Source organism: Terrapene carolina, unplaced genomic scaffold (genome assembly GCF_002925995.2).
Source record: "Terrapene carolina triunguis isolate 2854851 unplaced genomic scaffold, T_m_triunguis-2.0 Scaffold130, whole genome shotgun sequence".
NCBI lineage: Eukaryota > Metazoa > Chordata > Testudines > Emydidae > Terrapene > Terrapene triunguis.
Genome location: NW_020664481.1, coordinates 22524278 through 22542784, shown reverse-complemented (window position 1 = coordinate 22542784; position 18507 = coordinate 22524278). Strand labels below are relative to the sequence as shown.

Below are 18507 nucleotides of genomic sequence, written 5' to 3'. Positions count from 1 at the left end.
CGCACAGTCTGTGCTCTAGCTAGATTGGTGCTAATGCAGCTCCTGGCTACATTTTATGTGGCTTTGTAGGGTTACCACCCACAAGACAAAACGTTAGCCCTCTCCGTATCATGACTGAGGCTCTATGTTTGTGCCATTTGTGACTTGTGTGGCAAACACTGATTTTTATGGGTGTGTTTTGTTTAGTTTGTTTCAATTGAAAAGCCATAGGGTCTGATTCTAGTCTCAGTTGAATCACTGTACAGGTCTGATCCAAAGTCCATTGAACTCAATAGAAAGCCTAACGCTGACCTCAAATGGTTTGGGATCAGCCCCTACATCAGAATTTACTTTAAAGAAGTGTTTATGTCCATCCCTATTCAGCAAAGCATTTAGGCACGTGCTTAACTTTAAGCATGTGCTTACGTTCCATTGAAGTAAATCGGACTTAATGTTCTTAAGTGATTTCCTGAAGAGGGATAGGATTACTTTCATGCTTACAGTTTCGCATGTGCTTAAGTTCTTTGCTGAATCAGAGCTTTAAGCGTGTGCTTAAATCCAACTGAAGTCAATAGATTTCAGCACGTGCTTAACATTAAACAAAGGTTTATGGTGCTTTGCTCAATCAGGGCCTAAGTGTGAACAGAATAAGGCCAATGATCTCTCAGTCTGGCCAATGTAGTACTGAGCAAGAACCCTCTAATTTGAACACTGTATCAGTGTGATGGAGTAGGAGTTATTTAATGGTTTTATATGAAGAGTTAAATATAATTAAATGATTTAAACAAATTTTACTGTAATATAAAGAATATTTGACTGTGTTCCTAATTTCCCTTGACAAACAACTTAAAATGCATTAAAAACTATGCCAAAACGGACCTTTTTTGGCCTTGATGAAGCAATGAACCCCCACTCCCGACGCCCTGTTTTGGTTTGTTGGGGGTTTTTTTGCATTGACAAACCATCAAGATATTCCATTGTAATGTGATCACATGAAATCATCACAGCCCCATGTTCAGTCTAGCTGAAAGCTAGCACAGGATGAGGGTCAAAGTTTAGGTCGTGATCTGAACTTTTCGAAAGTTTAGGACCGCGCGGAGCTGGGGTTTGGATTCTTTGGGACTTGTTAAATGTCTGTGGGCTGATCCATGAAAATTTAGTTTGTCCCATAGATTGCAATACTGAATGAAACCTAACTCCGGTCGCCACAGTCTGTCCCTCACTTTCCTTGATACAAAAAAATCCCTAAAAGGTCAAGGGGAAGGTGTATTTAATCATTAACAGCTAAAGCCCAAGGCATTAACTGGGGATTAATAGCTGTCTAGGAAGAAGTGATGACCACAGGTAACCCAAGCTCAGTTATAAATCTCATGAAATGCTCTTTGTCTAGATCCCTACAAATACCCACTCTCCCAACCACCACAAGAAACCCCATCTTTTCTCATGCATGAGAGGGGACTGTATGCTTTATGTCATCAGCTGGACGTATTTAAAGAAATAGTGCCTCCCACTTGGTGTTAGCTACTTATTTAGGCCCAAGTTCAGCAAAGCACAAAAGAATGTGCTTAGTTTTAAGCACCTAAGTGCTTTAATAAACTGGGGTCAAAGTTAGCCAATCAATTTGTGTCCATTGCTGCTGAATATTCCATTTATTTTATAAGGAACCAATAATTGAGCATTTCTTCAAAATTGATGACTTGCTGGGAGGTATTGGAAGATCTGATTGCAGCTGAGCCATCGATCCCCAAGAAATGTCCTTCACCAGTGTTGCTACTGCCATTGCAAGATGAAAACGACATAATCCACAGCATATAGATTTTGTTGGTACTGGGTGATTGGCTAATGCACTCTAGTCATGTCTAGTGCATAGCAACCCGATTGTTTCAATCATCTTGCCACATTCCATTCAGCACATAGTGCACTTTACTAATCGCTTGGTGAATGAAATGCTTTTTCTTAATTGCTCAGAAGTCTTATAAAATTAAAATGGCTTTTTTCTATCACACTCCCACACTCCTTTTCCATCTTTACTGTAGAGCGATGAAGAGGAACCTGCCCATTAAGAGGTTTCTTTGCATTTAAATGTATTTAGAAATCTAATGAAAAGAAACAAATATAAACCATTACAAATACAGGATGTGAATCTTCAAGGTCCTGAGCTCCTATTGACTTTTGTGATTACTTTCAAGGACCAGACCTATCATGATCTAATTTTCAGAAACCTCTAAGAACTGCTTTCCACTTGCATCCACACACTGGTCATTTTCACTAGCGCCATGCCCACTTTCCTGTTTTAATGATTGCAGATGGCTGCAGTATGTAAGATGCTGTTCCTTGTGTCCTCACACACATGGGCTGGCCAGAATCAGAATGGGACATCTCAAAGAAACATTTTCAGGAAAACTGGAAAAACATGAAGTTGACCCATTTTCTTGAAAATGATGTAAATAGCAACAATATATCTTTAAATGACAATGTGTTTTCCAAATATATAAGTGGCTGAATGAATGTGTTAAAGAACCATGGGAAAAAGTTGCAACAAGATTTCAATGATCAAATATACCAACAAAGTGAAGAGGAAGAATTGCTAAACCATATAGTAAAATAAAATGGTAGAGTCTTAGATGTTGCTGTCCAAGCATTAGATAGCCAGGGGATGTCTAATCGGAGTTTCACCACCCAAGTAGTATCTAGTCAATGGAAATATTTTAGGAGCGTGACTGCTAAACTATTAATCAGTGGGTATATCCTAAAGCAAAATTGTGACCATCTGTAGTGCTTCTCGGCTCTCTGTGAGCTGAGGGGTGAAAACATTATCTCCTATCATTTTCATTGCTGTGCTGGAAACAAGTATCTTCCCAGCTTTGAAATCCACATAGGAATATTTAGACTTGCTTTTACTAAAAAGTAATAATTTTGATGCCTCTACTTCAAAACACAGGACCTAATGATATCACCATGTTGACCAGTCAGCAGTATCATCACAGCCCATCATCAAAGAGGGCTAAAAATAGTCTCCATCATTTAATTCTGCATCTGCAACATGCACAGACCACGGCTATTCAATAAATAGGTTGGCTACCATGCAGCATTTCATTGGAAGTTATAATACAACTTACAAAAACTAGAGGGACGTTAGAGAATCTTCCATAATCTAGGTGTCAAGGTGCTTGCAATTCCCAGGTTAAAGGAGGTGAAAATACTGCATCTTGAAAAAAAGAGTTCACCTTTATCCAGAACATTTTAATAAATAGCTATTTAAATATCTGGTGTGCTGTGTTGCCTGGCCCCTTTGTGACACATCTCAGAATTTCTTCTGTACATTATATTATACCGGGACATGGATAAAGCATTTCAGCTCTGTGGAAGGACAAGGCTCATCTTCTTTTCCACACAGCCTTACAGTGCTCTTGGTACAGAAAGGGGTCTGTATATAGTCATTTGAATCAAAGAATAAGTCCCAGAGGACTAAGATTGTTCTGTACTCGTCCAACAGAGCCGAATATAATGGTGTCAAGCAATTCTAGACTTTCTTTCTCTCCCTCTTTGGGAACCTGGACACACTGTTTGCAAGATCAGCGTGGAATAACTGGCTATGTGTGTTGTGCATGTGATGCGTCTGAACGAGGCATTCAACTTGGAGTATCTTTTCTCTTGCAAGTATTAAATCATCCTTTGTACTTGTTCAGGAACAAGGCAACTTCATGTTGCCCATGTCAAATTCCTTCCAACTATGCCTTCAATTTCCTTCTCTGACTACCTCAGAACCATCTTTTTTTTTTTAAAAAAATCAGAATAATGATCAAAACCTTCCAAAATAAATAAATTCTTGGTCTGCATAACTGATTACCTCCTTGCTTGTAATTGGTAGGTGCTATTGCAGGACACACTTGCTGTTTAGTTGGAGTGAGCATCGATATAGACTATTCTGCCAGATGTGGCTGCTATTAAATTTTGTTGTAGCTTTTGGCAAAATCCAAATTTCCCAGAACGTTGGTGAGTTGTCAGAGCGAAAATTCAGAAAATATTAAATATTTCACTCTTTTTTTCCCCCAACTTGCTAAAACTGAAAATGCTACTGCTCGAGGCTCAGCATCAGTCGTTTGAGAATTGAAGGTTCTTCTCAGCTCTGATCTAATAGGACATTTTCAAGATGTGAGCAGATGAGACAGTTTTGACTTGCGGCATCTATTGAAGTTGAAAGCATGCTAGGTGTTCAAAACAACTTTGATCATTTGTTGACATTGCATCAGAAGTCTGATGTAACATTAAATGATCCGTGGAAAATGGAATGAACTTAACCTTTCAAATGCCTGAATGTGCTACCTCTGCCTCCGTCTCCATTGCTACAGGTGAATCAGAAACTCTAGTTCAATACTGAATTTAAATAGATCTATCCAAACAAAACCTAGTCAGTGGGAGCATGGCACCTAATTCCCATAGGCCCCTTTGAAATGCCTAAATGCAGAATTTGAACATGAAAATCAAGGCATATCGGGTCAACTCATGCAATATTCAGTGAGAATGAGATTCACTTATGGTAAGGAAGATCAGTGCAAGGACATCCATGCTGATGACTATAGATACAGCGAGCCAAGTCTAGGGCTGGTATGAAGAGTTTCAGATCTACTGTAGTCCAGCCATTTTCTGGAGCCAGAGAAAACGTGTATTTTTGATTGCAAATCCCCCCTACATGCCCAGTAAGGGTCTGATTCTGATCTTGTCTTTCACCGCTGTAACTCCACTGTCTTTATCGGAGTGACTGCTGGTTTACTGTAGTGTGAGAGCAGAATTGGTCACTAGTTCTTCAGGTGCAGACACAAAGTTTAGAAGGTAATACATAGACTCTGTGTAACCCACACACCTCCTGGGTGTGGTGTTCTGTCCCATCTAGGGGCACCGAGATCACTTAGAGATTCACGAGTCTGCTCTACAGCCATATGGCTTTTAGCTCATGCAGTAGAGGCTCATGCACTAAGTTTCAGAGGTCCCAGGTTCAATCCCGACGACTGGGGCCTGGCGGTGTTACATCTGCACTGATCCTCAGGGGATTTCACTGTCTGGCTCATGGATCTCAGCTATCAGAGCCCTCAACAGGTTTTTCTCTGATGTTTTCCTGGGAATGACTTGTTTTCCTAATGATAGATAGGGAAAAGCGGGGCAATCAGAGCGCTGGGAGAAGACAGTGTTCATGAAATGTTCAGCTGAACGAACAAAAGGAAAATAATATATTTCGGCATGAGGGACCCACTACACTCTCCAACGCTCTTCTTTCAGAATTTAAAATGTGATAAATTATAGGGCCAGATCATGGCTCCTGTCATCTGCCTGCTTTGTGCGACTTTGATGTAAGGGTATTCCCAGGTGACAAAAAGCCAGCACACCAACCCTAGCTCCGGGGACATGCTAGAAGCATCCCAGGAAGGAGGCATTGTTGGAATGCTGCAGCAGAGATCCTCAGCTAGGAATGGCCCACTGGGAGTTGTTCCCTCAGCTCCTCCGGACCTGGGGAAGGGTAAAGTTGACTTTAAGGGCAAGACTAACAGCACTGGCTAGAACTAAAGTCAGCTTTACCCTTCCCCAGTTCCTGGACTGGTGCAAAAACTCTCATATAAACCACAACTGAAAAAAAACCTTCATAACAAAATGTCCTCTTCTTCCCAGGTGCCTCGGCTAGCGGTGTGGCTTTCCCATTGCTCCTCCTCCACAGTTTGGAGGTAGAGTCAAGGGAGGAGGGATAGCTCAGTGGTTTGAGCATTGGCTTGCTAAACCCAGGGTTGTGAGTTCAATCCTTGAGGGGGCCACTTAGGGATCTGGGGCAAAAATCAGTACTTGGTCCTGCTAGTGAAGGCAGGGGGCTGGACTCGATGACCCTTTGGGGTCCCTTCCAGTTCTATGAGATAGTTGTGTACCTCCATAATTTAATTTGATTCAGCTCTGTTCTTCCTGGCCTAGGAGAGGTTAGCAGGCCACCCTCTTCCTTCTAGTGTCTCCCTATAACGAGGGAAAAAGCAGGTTATAGGCTGCACTCCTTCCCAGAACTTAGCCATCCCTTCTGCCCTCCTTCCTAGAACTCAGGACAAGAGGAGAGATCTGCCCCACCCTACACTACAAGGGTCCAGATCCTGGGTCCTAAAGAGACCAGAAACCTGGGGATTTTCCAGACACCAATTGTTCATCTGGAACTATTTCATCTCTCTCAGCAGCTACCTGTGTGTTCCCCAGGTCTCTGTCTGCTGCAGAACTCCTAGAATGGGGTAGTCTAGCCCCTGAGTTTTCCCCCACTGGCTTTCATGGGCCAATTGACCAGGTTTCAATGCTTCCTCTTGTTTAAATGAACTCTGGTTCAAGATTAAAGAAGGGAAAGGCATGAGTCAGGCACTGCAGCAAGGGGACGCTTTCATTCGAAAGGAAGCGGATTTGTGTCTCGTTATTGATATTTGAGATCAGCTTCTTTTTGCTCTACTGCTCATCTGTTGATACTAAACAGCTGGCATTCAGCCCCGAATTCTGTTGCCTTCTGGCCATATCATATTGCAATCTCATATCACATTTGCTAGCCTCCCTGGCTGTAGCAATGCCGGCACTCAAAGCCCAGGCCATGCCATCAGCTGCGCAAAACTTGGTCAGGAGATTGGTTTGTGTGTCCCCGACTGGGAACAAATCATATGGATAGAATGCCATTTTTTTCCAGGAACAACATAAAAATAAGGCCAGTAAGTGTTCAGAATGGGTGAGCTCAAGAATAAGATTGAAATTAAAACCGTCTGTGGGCACTGCCAATTGTCCCCTAGGATCCAGAGAATGGTATATAAACAATTTTTTAATTTTTTTTACTAAGTAGATCATCCCAGTGCTAGGTTTTATAGACATGTAATTGATCACATCTGACAGGTCTTCATTTTGAGGAATTCTTAACAACAGAATTAGTTCTGCAAATCCTAGATATGTTCTAGACACACCCAGAGCTTAATTCTTGAGATACTTAGAGATTTTAAGGTTTTATAGGAGTCTTCTTCTTCCCAGGCAGCAGCCATGTGCTACTACAGAATAAGGGAATAATGATTCATGTATCTTAAAGATTGGCTACAGATCTCGAAAAGGAGAAAATGCATTGCTCCTTAATATTGATTTTCTAGTCATGTCTCTCCAAGATCAGCAACTAATTATACAAATTAAATGGTGAATGTGCACTTAAGAAATGAAGCTCAGAATTGGGTAAGAGGCATTGTCAGACACGCTTTGTAAACTCCAGCGGATGGAGAGATTAAAATTACTTGGTGTCCGACCCAGCAAACTCAGCCGGGCGCCTGGAAGAGACAGGGCTCAGCTGGATCTACATCATCCCCACTAATAAGGACTCCGTGATCAGAAATGAGCTGATCATTTTGCTAATTGTGCACAGATGGAAATAGAATCCAGCTCACTCTCTCATAGCTGTACTGGTTTTGCAGCGCTAACTGAAATCACAACTAGAGATTTGGTCAGTACAGAGAGCAGGTTAGGACTTGAAGCCCTACTGCAAGCGCATAATATTGCATGGGTGAGGAACCATATTTACACAATCACTATTCTGACATTAACCCCAAGCAGGATTTTAGCATCTGGATATTTAATTACGGATCTTTGGCTATCGGGAAATAGTATTCTAACTCCCTGGGTCGTATCCATTCACTCCAGTGGGAGTTTTGACTAAGTAAAGACTGCAGGAATCAGCCCCCTGGAAATAATTCATTTGTGATACCAGAGCATGCTGTAAACTGTAACTGTGTGTCATAAGGACACCTTGCTAGAGTCTGGTTCCCTGTTTGCAACATTTAAGCCTAATGATTATTTCTGCTTCCAAATTATTTAACAGCGTGTGACTTAAAATCATCCTTTTCGGCCATGCAGTACTTAGGGACGAAGATTTAGTAGCAAAGCTTTGCTCCAGAGTTCTACTGATCAGGCTTTTCCTTGTTGAAGGTCTCTTTGCATCTACACAGTCATAATTAAGGCTTTACAGACAAGCTATGCTTTCTGATGTACTCTTTGGTTTCCCTGGAGTGGGCTTGAGGTAATGCTTGGTTTACCTGACGTTTGTGGTGTATACAGTAATTCACTGTACAACTGCTATCTGGTGAGTAAGACTATGGGCCACATTTTTTAAATAGCCTCCAGTTTTGCACCCACAATCAATTGTGGGTACAATTTTGTGGGCATAAATAATAGCAACAAGACATCTAACTTTCTAATTGCCTCCACAGCTCAGGTAGACAGACATCTATTTGCCACAATTTGTGCCCACAGTTATTTTGTCTGCAACTGGTAGGTGCAAAATTGGAGGCCGGATTGAGTCCCCTTGTAAATTTTGATTCTAAACTGTTTATCTAGCATCTCAGGTGTACTTGTCAAACTGTACGTTTTTCTATCTCATCCTCCTACTCTGGAAGGAAGCCGGTCTACAGGAACAGCATTCTGGGATATCAGTGATCCAGCCCTAAGCCATCCATTGTGGATGGCACCAAATCTCTTACCACCTTCAAGTGGGACTTTTTGCCACATGAATCAAAGTGAGCTTGATTCTCCTCTCACACAGGTGTAAACGGGTAGTAACTCCACTGAAGTAAAGGGAGATGCACCAGTGTAAACCAGTGAGTGAGCTTAGAATCAGACCCAATATTATTATGCCTTAAAATGTGTTGAAAAAAACAATTATAACTTCTCAATTTTATTGTTGAGCTCTGATGCCTTCATCCCCTACCCTATCCCAGTTATGCCACAAATATGGCTCAGCTATTTTGCAGACAGAACCGGTGAGATGTTGGACTCTGTATATGTCAGTGATGAAAGCTGGCCATGCTCAGTGGCTGTTCCACCAATAACTAAAGCAGGAACAAAGTAGTGATGTGCAATTTGTTTGCATTCATTTACATGCTGTTCTGAACTAAGGTGGTACAATCCCAGTCTGATTCCGTTGCATAGAGCAATATCTTGAGCTGTGTTTCTTGGCAACGTTGCTGATTGGCGTAAATCTAGGCCCTAGCAGACGTGTGTCAACACCATGAAAAGCAAAACACAACCCTGTCTCTCTTGTGAGGCACTTCAGGTTCCTCCCTTTCCTCTGAGAGTGTTGCAAGGTTTAATGATTAATATTTGTGCAAGGCTTGAAGATCCTTCGAATAAAGGTGCTATGTAAATCCAAACTAGTATTAATTAGATCATCAGCAATGGCAGTTTTTGCAGCGAGATGGAGGACTGGATGGACATGGAGACTGAATTCACGCCTCTTGTTGCTTTCAGTGGATTTACTCAGGTGCCCCAGCGTGAGATCAGAATCGGGTCCTCTCTGTTTATTCTCTGCATTGTTAAGCTGTGATTTTTTATTATTATTAAGTTATATGGTGAAATGTTGGAATCTAAAGCCACTGTCTTAATTAACACACATTAAACAGGCATTGTCGCACTTGCTTTTTTGTGGCTCACTTTAAGGGCGTTCATTTTAAATCCTTCGTGAAGCTGCTTCTCAGGGGGGGAAACACACATTGACCAGGAAGGGATTATTACAGTACGTGCCTCTGTAGTTCTGTTCCCCTTATTCATGTAGAAATTGGCATCACAGAAATTCTACATATAGGGATTTAGGCTCATGTGCCATAAAGGCACCTGAACAAGTGAAAAACCTTAATTCCTTTCTCATTCCTCGCCAGGAAAACGCCACCCCTATGTTTGCATATTTCCAGTGTCCGCAGCATAGATTTTTGAAGGGAAGAACTTGCTTCTCCAAAAGCGCAAAAGGTGGATAATGAAAGTCAGCTCTGCACATCAGTTGCACCACAATAAGAGCAGAGACCTTAGTGACAGGAGTCCTTGATGTGTGTCACCCTCCACTTGACTCATGTCAAATATGGTCCTCATTACTGGACTTCGCCCAGGAGTTTGTGAATTTCTCACATCCCTTTTGAGTAATGACTCAACTACTGTACATCAAGCTGGGACCCAAGGGAGTTTCATTTCTAGTCAGGGGTGAAAGTAACTTAAGGGACTTACTGGTACGCAGGGCCGGGGTCCTGAGCAGGCGGGGGAGGGGGTCTTTCAGGCAGAAGAGGTGGGGCCTCAGGCGGAAGGGGGGGGCCTTTAAATCCCCGGGCCCTTTAAATCACCGCCGGAGCCCCATGGTAGCTGCAGCTGCGGCTGGGAGCCCTGGAGCTCTGGTGGTGATTTAAAGGGCCCGGGGCTCCGGCCACTGCCGGGAGCCCAGGGCTCTTTTAAATTGCCCGCCTGGGGAAGCTGCCCCCTGCCGATACGGTTGGCTATGTACCGGCTCTTGCCGTACTGGACCAGACCGGCTTACTTTCACCTCCGCTGCTAGTGCAAGGGGAGGATCAGCTTTTGGGGCACTTGCTGAAGTGCAAGGGCTAAATTCATGGTGATTCTATCACTTAAAGTCCTGCCGCATCTCCATCTCTATAACCATGGGGGGAGGAAGAAGCACCTTCCCCCCGCCCCCCCAAATAAAACCAGGTTGTGTGAGTTGAAGTGTTAATTCAAGAAAGCCATGACAATAGAAATGAAAAGCCATTAAAGCATTTGATGCAGTCATTCCCCCACGTCTACTACTACCTGTCCCTCCCTCTGTTTAAAATATAGCTTCTACATAGATTTGCGTGGTTTACAGAATACATCTGGCAAGATCCTCTCCAGCGTCTCTCTCACACACACACACACACACACACACAAACACACACACACACACACACACACACCATGTGGTTTTACAACGACTCAAGGAGTTTCTTTAGCCAGCACTGCTGCTCAGCAAACGAAATCAAACGTCCCAGGCTGTACATCTGCCATTCAACCCTCACACATGCACCCTGCAAAGCTCGCCAAGCTAATCAAAGCTGCCTCGTACATAGCCCTCACCCGTTTTGCATGTACCCGTTTTTGTGCCTATCCCCCTGTCCACACACACTCACTCAAATTCATATTTGGACCCACAGATGAGTGCACTGGGTGGGTCCAAGTGAGCTCTATTTAGCACCGGAGCCAGGAGATGGGGAGCAGAGGCTTTCTGACACCTTCCTGCCTCCCAATACTGGGAGTCTCCAAGGGCTGGTTCAGTCCCTACCACATAGCACAACAGCCTCAGCACTGCTCTGATCACTCTCCAGCGGATCCAAGTGGCCTTTCTGGCAGCTTAGGGTCCCCAAGCTCTAGCCATGGCCTGACGTGCGGCTTGCCTCAGCGTGCAGGTGGTAAAGTAGAGTCAGCATATCCAGCGCTACATCACCTGAGGAGTCCTGCAATGGGATGGCCAAGCTGACTGGGTGGCCCCATGGCTCTGCCAAAGCAGTACGACAGCATCGTAGCAGGCCCAGGGTTTGGCTCTGTCTATGAAATTCCTTGGCTTGCATGCATGAATATAAAATTCTGGCTGTGCAGAGTGGTAAGTGCATGAGGCTCCATTGGAAAGTCATCTGTTCAGGGTTGCAGAAATGTCAGGGAGGTCTCAGTCCTCAAGCCCACACCTCCTATACCCACTCCAGGGTGAGCTCAGTCCTCAATTCCACCCCTCCCCTACCCACTCACGGGTGAGAGCAAAGTCCATCCTTTCTCCAAGAGTCACACTTATTGCCATTAAAGAACACAGAAACGGCACACATGCTTGGCGACGAGCCATCCATCCTCAGTGCGACCTATTACCCAAAGCGTCATACTGTCCCCAATGACATCGTTAGCAGCATTTCACTGTCTGGATGGTGGCACCATTTCTTACATTAGTGGCTGTGTTGATTGGTTTGGAGGTTGTTTTTTTCTCTCCTTTTCTTCTTAACGCAAGACCTTTATGCGGATACATTTGTTTTTGTCTTATTCCCTTGGTGCTGTGGCAGGTCCAGACACCACCTGCCATTTGCAGTAACAGCCCCTTGGCTCCTGCAGTATGTTTACATCGTCTCACAAATGGCAATTCCTGATGGGTGTTTTTGTTACTCTTCCTCTTAGTTATTGCAGTAGAGCGCAACATGGCCCATGGCCCCTCAGAGTCCCCAGCCACTGCTTCACCTCAGCAGCTCCCACTGATTATGGTCTGTTTTGGCAACTAGACTAATGAATGAGGGAATACAAATTGAGTAAGCAGTGAAGGTTCTATTAAATTATTACTATGGCCTAAACAAAGAAGACCGGCATATGCTTGGATTTAGACCAGTTGTTCAGCATAAGATCTATAGACCTGATCATCTTCCAACACTGGAGAAAATCAGGAGTAGCTCCATTAAAGCAAATAAAGCTACACTGGTGTAAAGCTAGTGAGAGAAAAATCTCTGGCATAGATCTGGATGGTTTTATATTAACGAGTATAAAGTCATATTTTCTGGTTTGAGTTGGAATAGGTAGTGGTGTTCGAATACCTTTTACATGTGAATAGAGAATAGAGAACTCCTGTGCATTCAGTGCCATACAAATGGTTTCTAGTGCACAGAACTGATACATTGCCATAAGTTTCAGAGCGGTAGCCTTGTTAGTCTCTATCAGCAAAAAGAATGAGGAGTTCTCGTGGCACCTAAGAGACTAACAAATTTATTTGGGGATAAGCTTTCGTGGGCTACAACCCACTTCATCAGATAAGTGGGTTTTAGCCCATGAAAGCTTATGCCCAAATAAATTTGTTAGTTTCTAAGGTGCCACACTTAGTTCAGTCGCTTTGTCTTGGTCTGCTACACAGAGTGTGGTGAGATTGTGCAGGGTTTCTTCATCGGATAAGTGGGTTTTAGCCCACGAAAGCTTATGCCCAAATAAATTTGTTAGTCTCTAAGGTGCCACAAGGACTCCTTGTTCTTATTGTCATAAGTATAATTTCTATGCAGTCTTGGGCCTGGTCTACACTACGACTTTAATTCGGATTTAGCTGCGTTAATCCGAATTAACCCTTCACCCGTCCACACTACAGAGCCAGTTAATTCGAATTAAAGGGCACTTAAAATCGATTTCTGTACTCCACCTCGACGAGCGGAGTAGCGCCTAAATCGATTTTGTTAATTCGAATTAGGGTTAGTGTGGCCGCACACCACCGAATTACTGTGGTTAAATTAATGGGGTAGTGTGGCCGCACACCACCGAATTAATGTGGTTAAAAACCGAATTAATGTGCTTAGTGTGGCCGCGCACAATCGAATTTATACAACCTGTTTCCCAAATTCGAATTATCTAAATTCGGATTAATCCCGTAGTGTAGACATACCCTTGGGTCAAGAGAAATTTGTGACCTAACTCAGGTTATTAGCCCTTCTTGGGGTGTGCAGATGGCAGAGCTCCTTATGGTAAACTTGTATATTGAGCAGGTGATTCCAATGGGTTGTAAGTGCCAGGGCCGCCCAGAGGATTCAGGGGGCCTGGGGTCTTCGGCGGCGGGAGTCCTTCCACTCCGGGTCTTCGGGGTGAGTGAAGGACCCACCGCTGAAGACCCGGAGCGAAAGAAGCTCCGGGTCTTCGGCAGCGGGTCCTTCACTCGCTCTGGGTGTGTTCGGCGGCACTGAAGGACCTGCCGCCGAAGACCCACCAAAAACTCTCGTGGGGGCCCCTGCAGGGCCTGGGGCAAATTGCCTCACTTGCCCTCCCGCCGGCCCTGGTAAGTGCTATATTATAGATGTGTTTGTGGCTGTCTACAGTCCTGATCCAATTCCCATTGGAATCAAGGGAAACATTTCCATAGACCTCAGTGTGAGGTGGATTGGGACCTGAAACCTCATCTAGGCTCCCAATGGCTGCTACTGTCATACAATTGGAATATGAAGCCGTTCGAGCTCCACTCCAGGTTCAAGTGTGTACAATTAAATGGGAGGCAGACAACCGCAGTAAACCGGGACCCGGTGTGAGGTCTCATCATGAAGCCAGTGAGAAGAAAACTAGAATGTCACTCTCAAAAGCCTGAAGCACTGCTAATGGGAAACACTGGTCTAGTAAAAGAAATGCCAAGTAAATTAGGCCAATCAAGTTATTGAATCAATTTTTAAACAACTTCGTTCTAACGCTTCAATGCCAATGACATTTGTCTCAGGTCTTTATCATTTCTTTTTATGTAGGATCATTCATGAAGATGGTTTCTCCGGAGAAGACGTGAAGCAGTACAAGCCTGTGGTCTATAGCAACACTATTCAGTCACTGGCAGCTATCGTCCGTGCCATGGATACCTTGGGCATTGAATACGGTGATAAGGAGCGAAGGGTAGGTCAATATCCAATTGAAATGATGGACTGAATGATTTGCAAAGGGCTGATTTGGAGGAAAAACTAGAGATTACATAGCACGAGAAGAGGCATATTTGCACAACCCAAACACATCTAGGGGAAGATTTTCAGACATTTAGTTACGCAATTGCATGACTAATTTGATCAGTTTGTGCAAATTGCATGTGCAAGTGGCTAACTAAATAGATGTGCACGTGCAATTAGTAATATGCACGTGCAATTGTGGTAATTATGGGCACAACTGCCTCTCTAAACAGTATGAAAATGGGGCCATAGGTGCTTCCATATTACAAAACCCAGCTGTCTCTGGACACGGCAGTGCATGGTCTCTTTTACAGGTCACAAATAGGTTCCTATTCTCCTACAAAGGTCCAAAATACAGATATGAGCAAACAAAGTTGTGATAACAGTACAGTAGATATTTTCTACCCATTGGAAAGTTGCTTGAGGCAAAAAAATCAAATATTTCACAGAGAAAGTTCTGCTAATGTTCAGGTGTCTTCCTTGGGCCTGGTCTACGTGGGAAAGTTTTTTTCAGAATAATTTTAGTTTTTTCAGAGTAAATGGCCTTGTGTCTGCAAAAAAAAAATTCTTTTTTTTAATTATCTGGTTTCTTATTCTGCATTAACAATCTACTTTGGAAGTGAAATAACTTCTGGAATGAGGGTTTTCCCCCCAGAATAAGGTGTGTGTGGAGGCATGCAGCAACTGTAGTATTTCAGATTAACTACTCCACTTCTGGCAGTCTTACCGCTGCTATCCACACTGCTTAGCTTCTCACTTGGATTGGCATGTCTGTTTACCTGTGTGCCCTCTACTGCTCTGGGGTCATTTGGACCCGATATCACTTTGCCCACAGCAAGGAGGTGTCAGTGTTGCTGGTTTTTCCATAAGGAAACTAAATCCTGGTGATATTTTCTACCATGACTTACAGCATAGGGAGATATTGTGAGCAGTTTGTGAACCAACATGATGGCTTTGAACGGAATACTTTAATCTGTTGATTAGTCAGTGACTCAGCTCCAACCAATGCACATAGCTTGTCTTTGCTAAAATCTATGCACGGGGGGGAAAAAATCATTCTCCATGTCTGATAAATAGTCTGTGACAGATGGCTTTAAATATAAAATTTAATTTTTTTATGCATGAAATCCTAATTCTCTGGGGTTAAACCCATTCCACTTAGGCTCTGGCTTTACCAACTAATGGAGGATCTCAGTAATCAGGACTATGACTAATGAAAAATTGCTGCCTGAAACCTTTGTATAGCATTAAAGGTTATGTCAGTTCCTGTTCCTGCAGAGAAGGTGCCAACTGTTCCCGTGGAGAATTCCTGTTACACCAAGGGGACTTGAGGACCACCCCTCATGTTCTCCCTGCCTCACGGAAACAGTGTCGTGGTGACCAGAAGCTGAGGTTTGCTTGGATTGTTGCTAACTCCGCTCCCCTTGCTATTCTGGGCCAAATTTTTAAAGACTCCCTCTAAACTGCAGAGACTCAGTCCCCCCCACACAAAATCACAGTTTGAACACACAATCTGAATGGTGGGTGTACAGAAATGCGGAGGCAGGGGTGAAGCCGTGAGCTTGGGATTCTTTGTTTTCGGTGCATGCCCCACTTTTCATTGAGCTAATAGCCAAATCTTGGCAGCCCTTACTTAGCCAAAACCCCCTTTGACTTCTAAGGATCAGGTCCTATAGAAATAGGGTTTGAACAATGCCTCTCCCACCTTAAGGTAACTGGAAAGGCTCCCGTTGACGTCTCTGGGAATTAGATCAGGCCCATAAATAATAAAATATTCTTTGAACATGAGGACACCCCGCAATGTACCAGTGACACCCCTGTAATTTTGTACATATCTTCATTATACACAAGTCAATGAACAGACATTTTTTAAAACAATGCCTCTGACACGCAGCGTGTGTATGTCCCATCACGGGATTTTGGAAATAAGCAACAGGCATGTGAGTTTAGAACCTGAGAAGCAATGGGTTACTGCAAAGCGTGATCTGGCGTAATACCAGCTCTTGGATCCAGCTTCGAGAAAATCTTGTTTTTAAGCCAATTAGACTCATAAACTTTAAGGCCAGAAGGGACCATCATGATCATCTAATCTCATCTCCTGCACATCACAGGCCACAGAACCTCACCCAGCCACTCCCATAATAGACCCATAACCTCTGGCTGAGTTACTGAAGTCCACACATCATGATTTAAAGACTTGAAGTTACAGAGAATCCACTATTTATTCTAGTTCATACTGGCAAGTTACCTCTGCCCCATGCTCCAGAGGACGGTGAAAATTAGCCCATATTAGAAATAGGTATTACAAATCAATGCTTGTTCCACTTCCTGCACTATCTATGGGATCTTACACTAAGTGGTGAAACTTTTGGCCCATGATTTTTATCTTGACAATGTCACTTTCAGAGATACATGCAAAAGATTGAAGTGTATCAGACTTCTTTCCCCCTTCAATTATTTTCATCATAATCATAAAAAGAACCCACTCAGAATCAAAAGTGTGTAGAATTAGAATAATGCAGTTAATAAAAAAAATTGGGGGGTGGTTTCTAGTCAAATGGAAGAATCCCAAGGATAGGTTCTCAGGAGTCCGCTATTGGTGAAGAGCAGAAAAAGGGTGAAGTCATTTCATGTGAAGAAGCTACCAATGTCCCATAGGCCTTCAGGTATTTCTACTTCCTTTCTGGACGTTGTGGTCTTGGTGGGAATTCTGAGAATTGCTCCATACTAGCTCCAGGAGAGAGGTCTCAAGTTTATTTTGAAGTCTATTGCAGAGAGAAAGGCGATCTGCCGTTGGCTGGGCACCTGCCAAAGGCTTTTAGCCTAGAGGATATTGATAGGCTGTCTAAGATCAAATAATCAGGCTGGAGTCCATTCTCACTGATCTGGTTCACTCGGGGTGGCTGGATTGACTTCCCTCGAGTTACTCCTGATTTACACAGGTGTAAGGTGAGATCAGAATAAGGGCCTTGTGGTCAGACAGCAGCTTATCTGTTTATTAATAAAAAGCACAAGATCAAGGAGAAACATGGTCTGGGATATTTCATAACAGATCCTTACATTTTCTGTTAGCTGATTTTCATAATATTTCTTCATTCTCCCTGATCTGGCTATTGTAGAAACCAGTTCTCCTGCCCTTTGCTTACCATTTGTTCCTTTCTCTTAGCCACCCCTTGCAAAAATTATTGGTATAATACTTTATTTTGATCTTGCAAGACAGAGAAATATTATACAGTTTGTTTTCCTGCATTTATTAGTGCACGGGTGCTGCAGACAGAGGGTTTGGTGCCATTAAACAGGCAATTTTACCTACACAATGTATCCCTTTAAAGCAATGCTTTTCCATTTTAAATCATTCCATAACAGGGCAGGTTAAAATGCGGTTCTTTTAGGGTGATATTCACTACTACGTGCAAGACCTATGCCGTCCAGTTAGGTCACAAGAAGCAGTGGATATGTCTTGTGGTGGCCCTCTGCACCAGAGTGAATTTCACCTGGGGTTCTTTAGAGATGAAAACTTGACATATACAAATTTTCAGCCCCAAAAAACTTATTTCATTTATAAAGTGTGACTGAGATGAATGATCTTGGGTTTTGTTGTTGATGTAAGGCTCATTGGTGGTTTCAGAGATACAAGATCACTTGTTCATATTCACCCCTGCCACTTCCATTAGGCTAAATATTAAGCCTCAAAGAAGAATCATAACTGAATCCCTTAGCTTTTGTCAGTCAAAGTCAGAAGATGAATATAGTAAGTGCTATACCAGACCAGAGATCCATTTATTAGCAGCCTGTCTCTGAAAAGATTAATGCCAGATGCTTCAGTAGAAAGGGTACCAACAGCATAAGGTACTCTAATTATGTACAATACCTTGCTAGGGAAATTTCATCCTGACCCCAACTGGTGATCAATGTTTGCCCTGAAGCAAGAGGATGAAGGGCTCTTGTGATGTTATTTTAATTATCTTAGCTGCAGATGCTGTTCTTATTTATATGCATCAAATTTATTTTTAAAGTTACTAGAGGCCAAACAGAAGAGTCCATTGGCAGGAAGAATTTTCTTTTATAGATTCTCCAGAGTCGCCTCATCAGTAGTTCATTATTACTACTAGTAGTAATTGGAAGTGCATGCTGTCAGAGTTACGTGTGAAAAAAAGCCAAAAATGGCAGAGAACTTAAAAATTGGACATAAATGACTGAATTCCAGTGATGATTGAACCTGGTGAATGGTGGCAGCTGGGACAAATAATCCACCATCTGTGCACTCTCCCTCATA

The 18507-nt window shown here is 43.1% G+C and overlaps 1 protein-coding gene across 7 annotated transcripts in view; it reads left to right on the top strand.

Annotated features, from left to right (window-relative positions):
* GNAO1 (G protein subunit alpha o1) overlaps positions 1-18507 on the top strand; it is a 305692-nt gene that overhangs the window by 85869 nt on the left and 201316 nt on the right. For 4 of the 7 annotated variants that reach the window (XM_026652810.2, XM_024202256.3, XM_026652809.2 and 1 more), the window contains exon 3: positions 14043-14188. In XM_026652810.2, the coding sequence (XP_026508595.1) occupies positions 14043-14188 (146 nt within the window). The remainder of the gene's footprint in view (positions 1-14042; positions 14189-18507) is intronic. The other 3 variants (XM_024202254.3, XM_024202255.3, XM_024202258.3) reach the window with 1 other exon arrangement.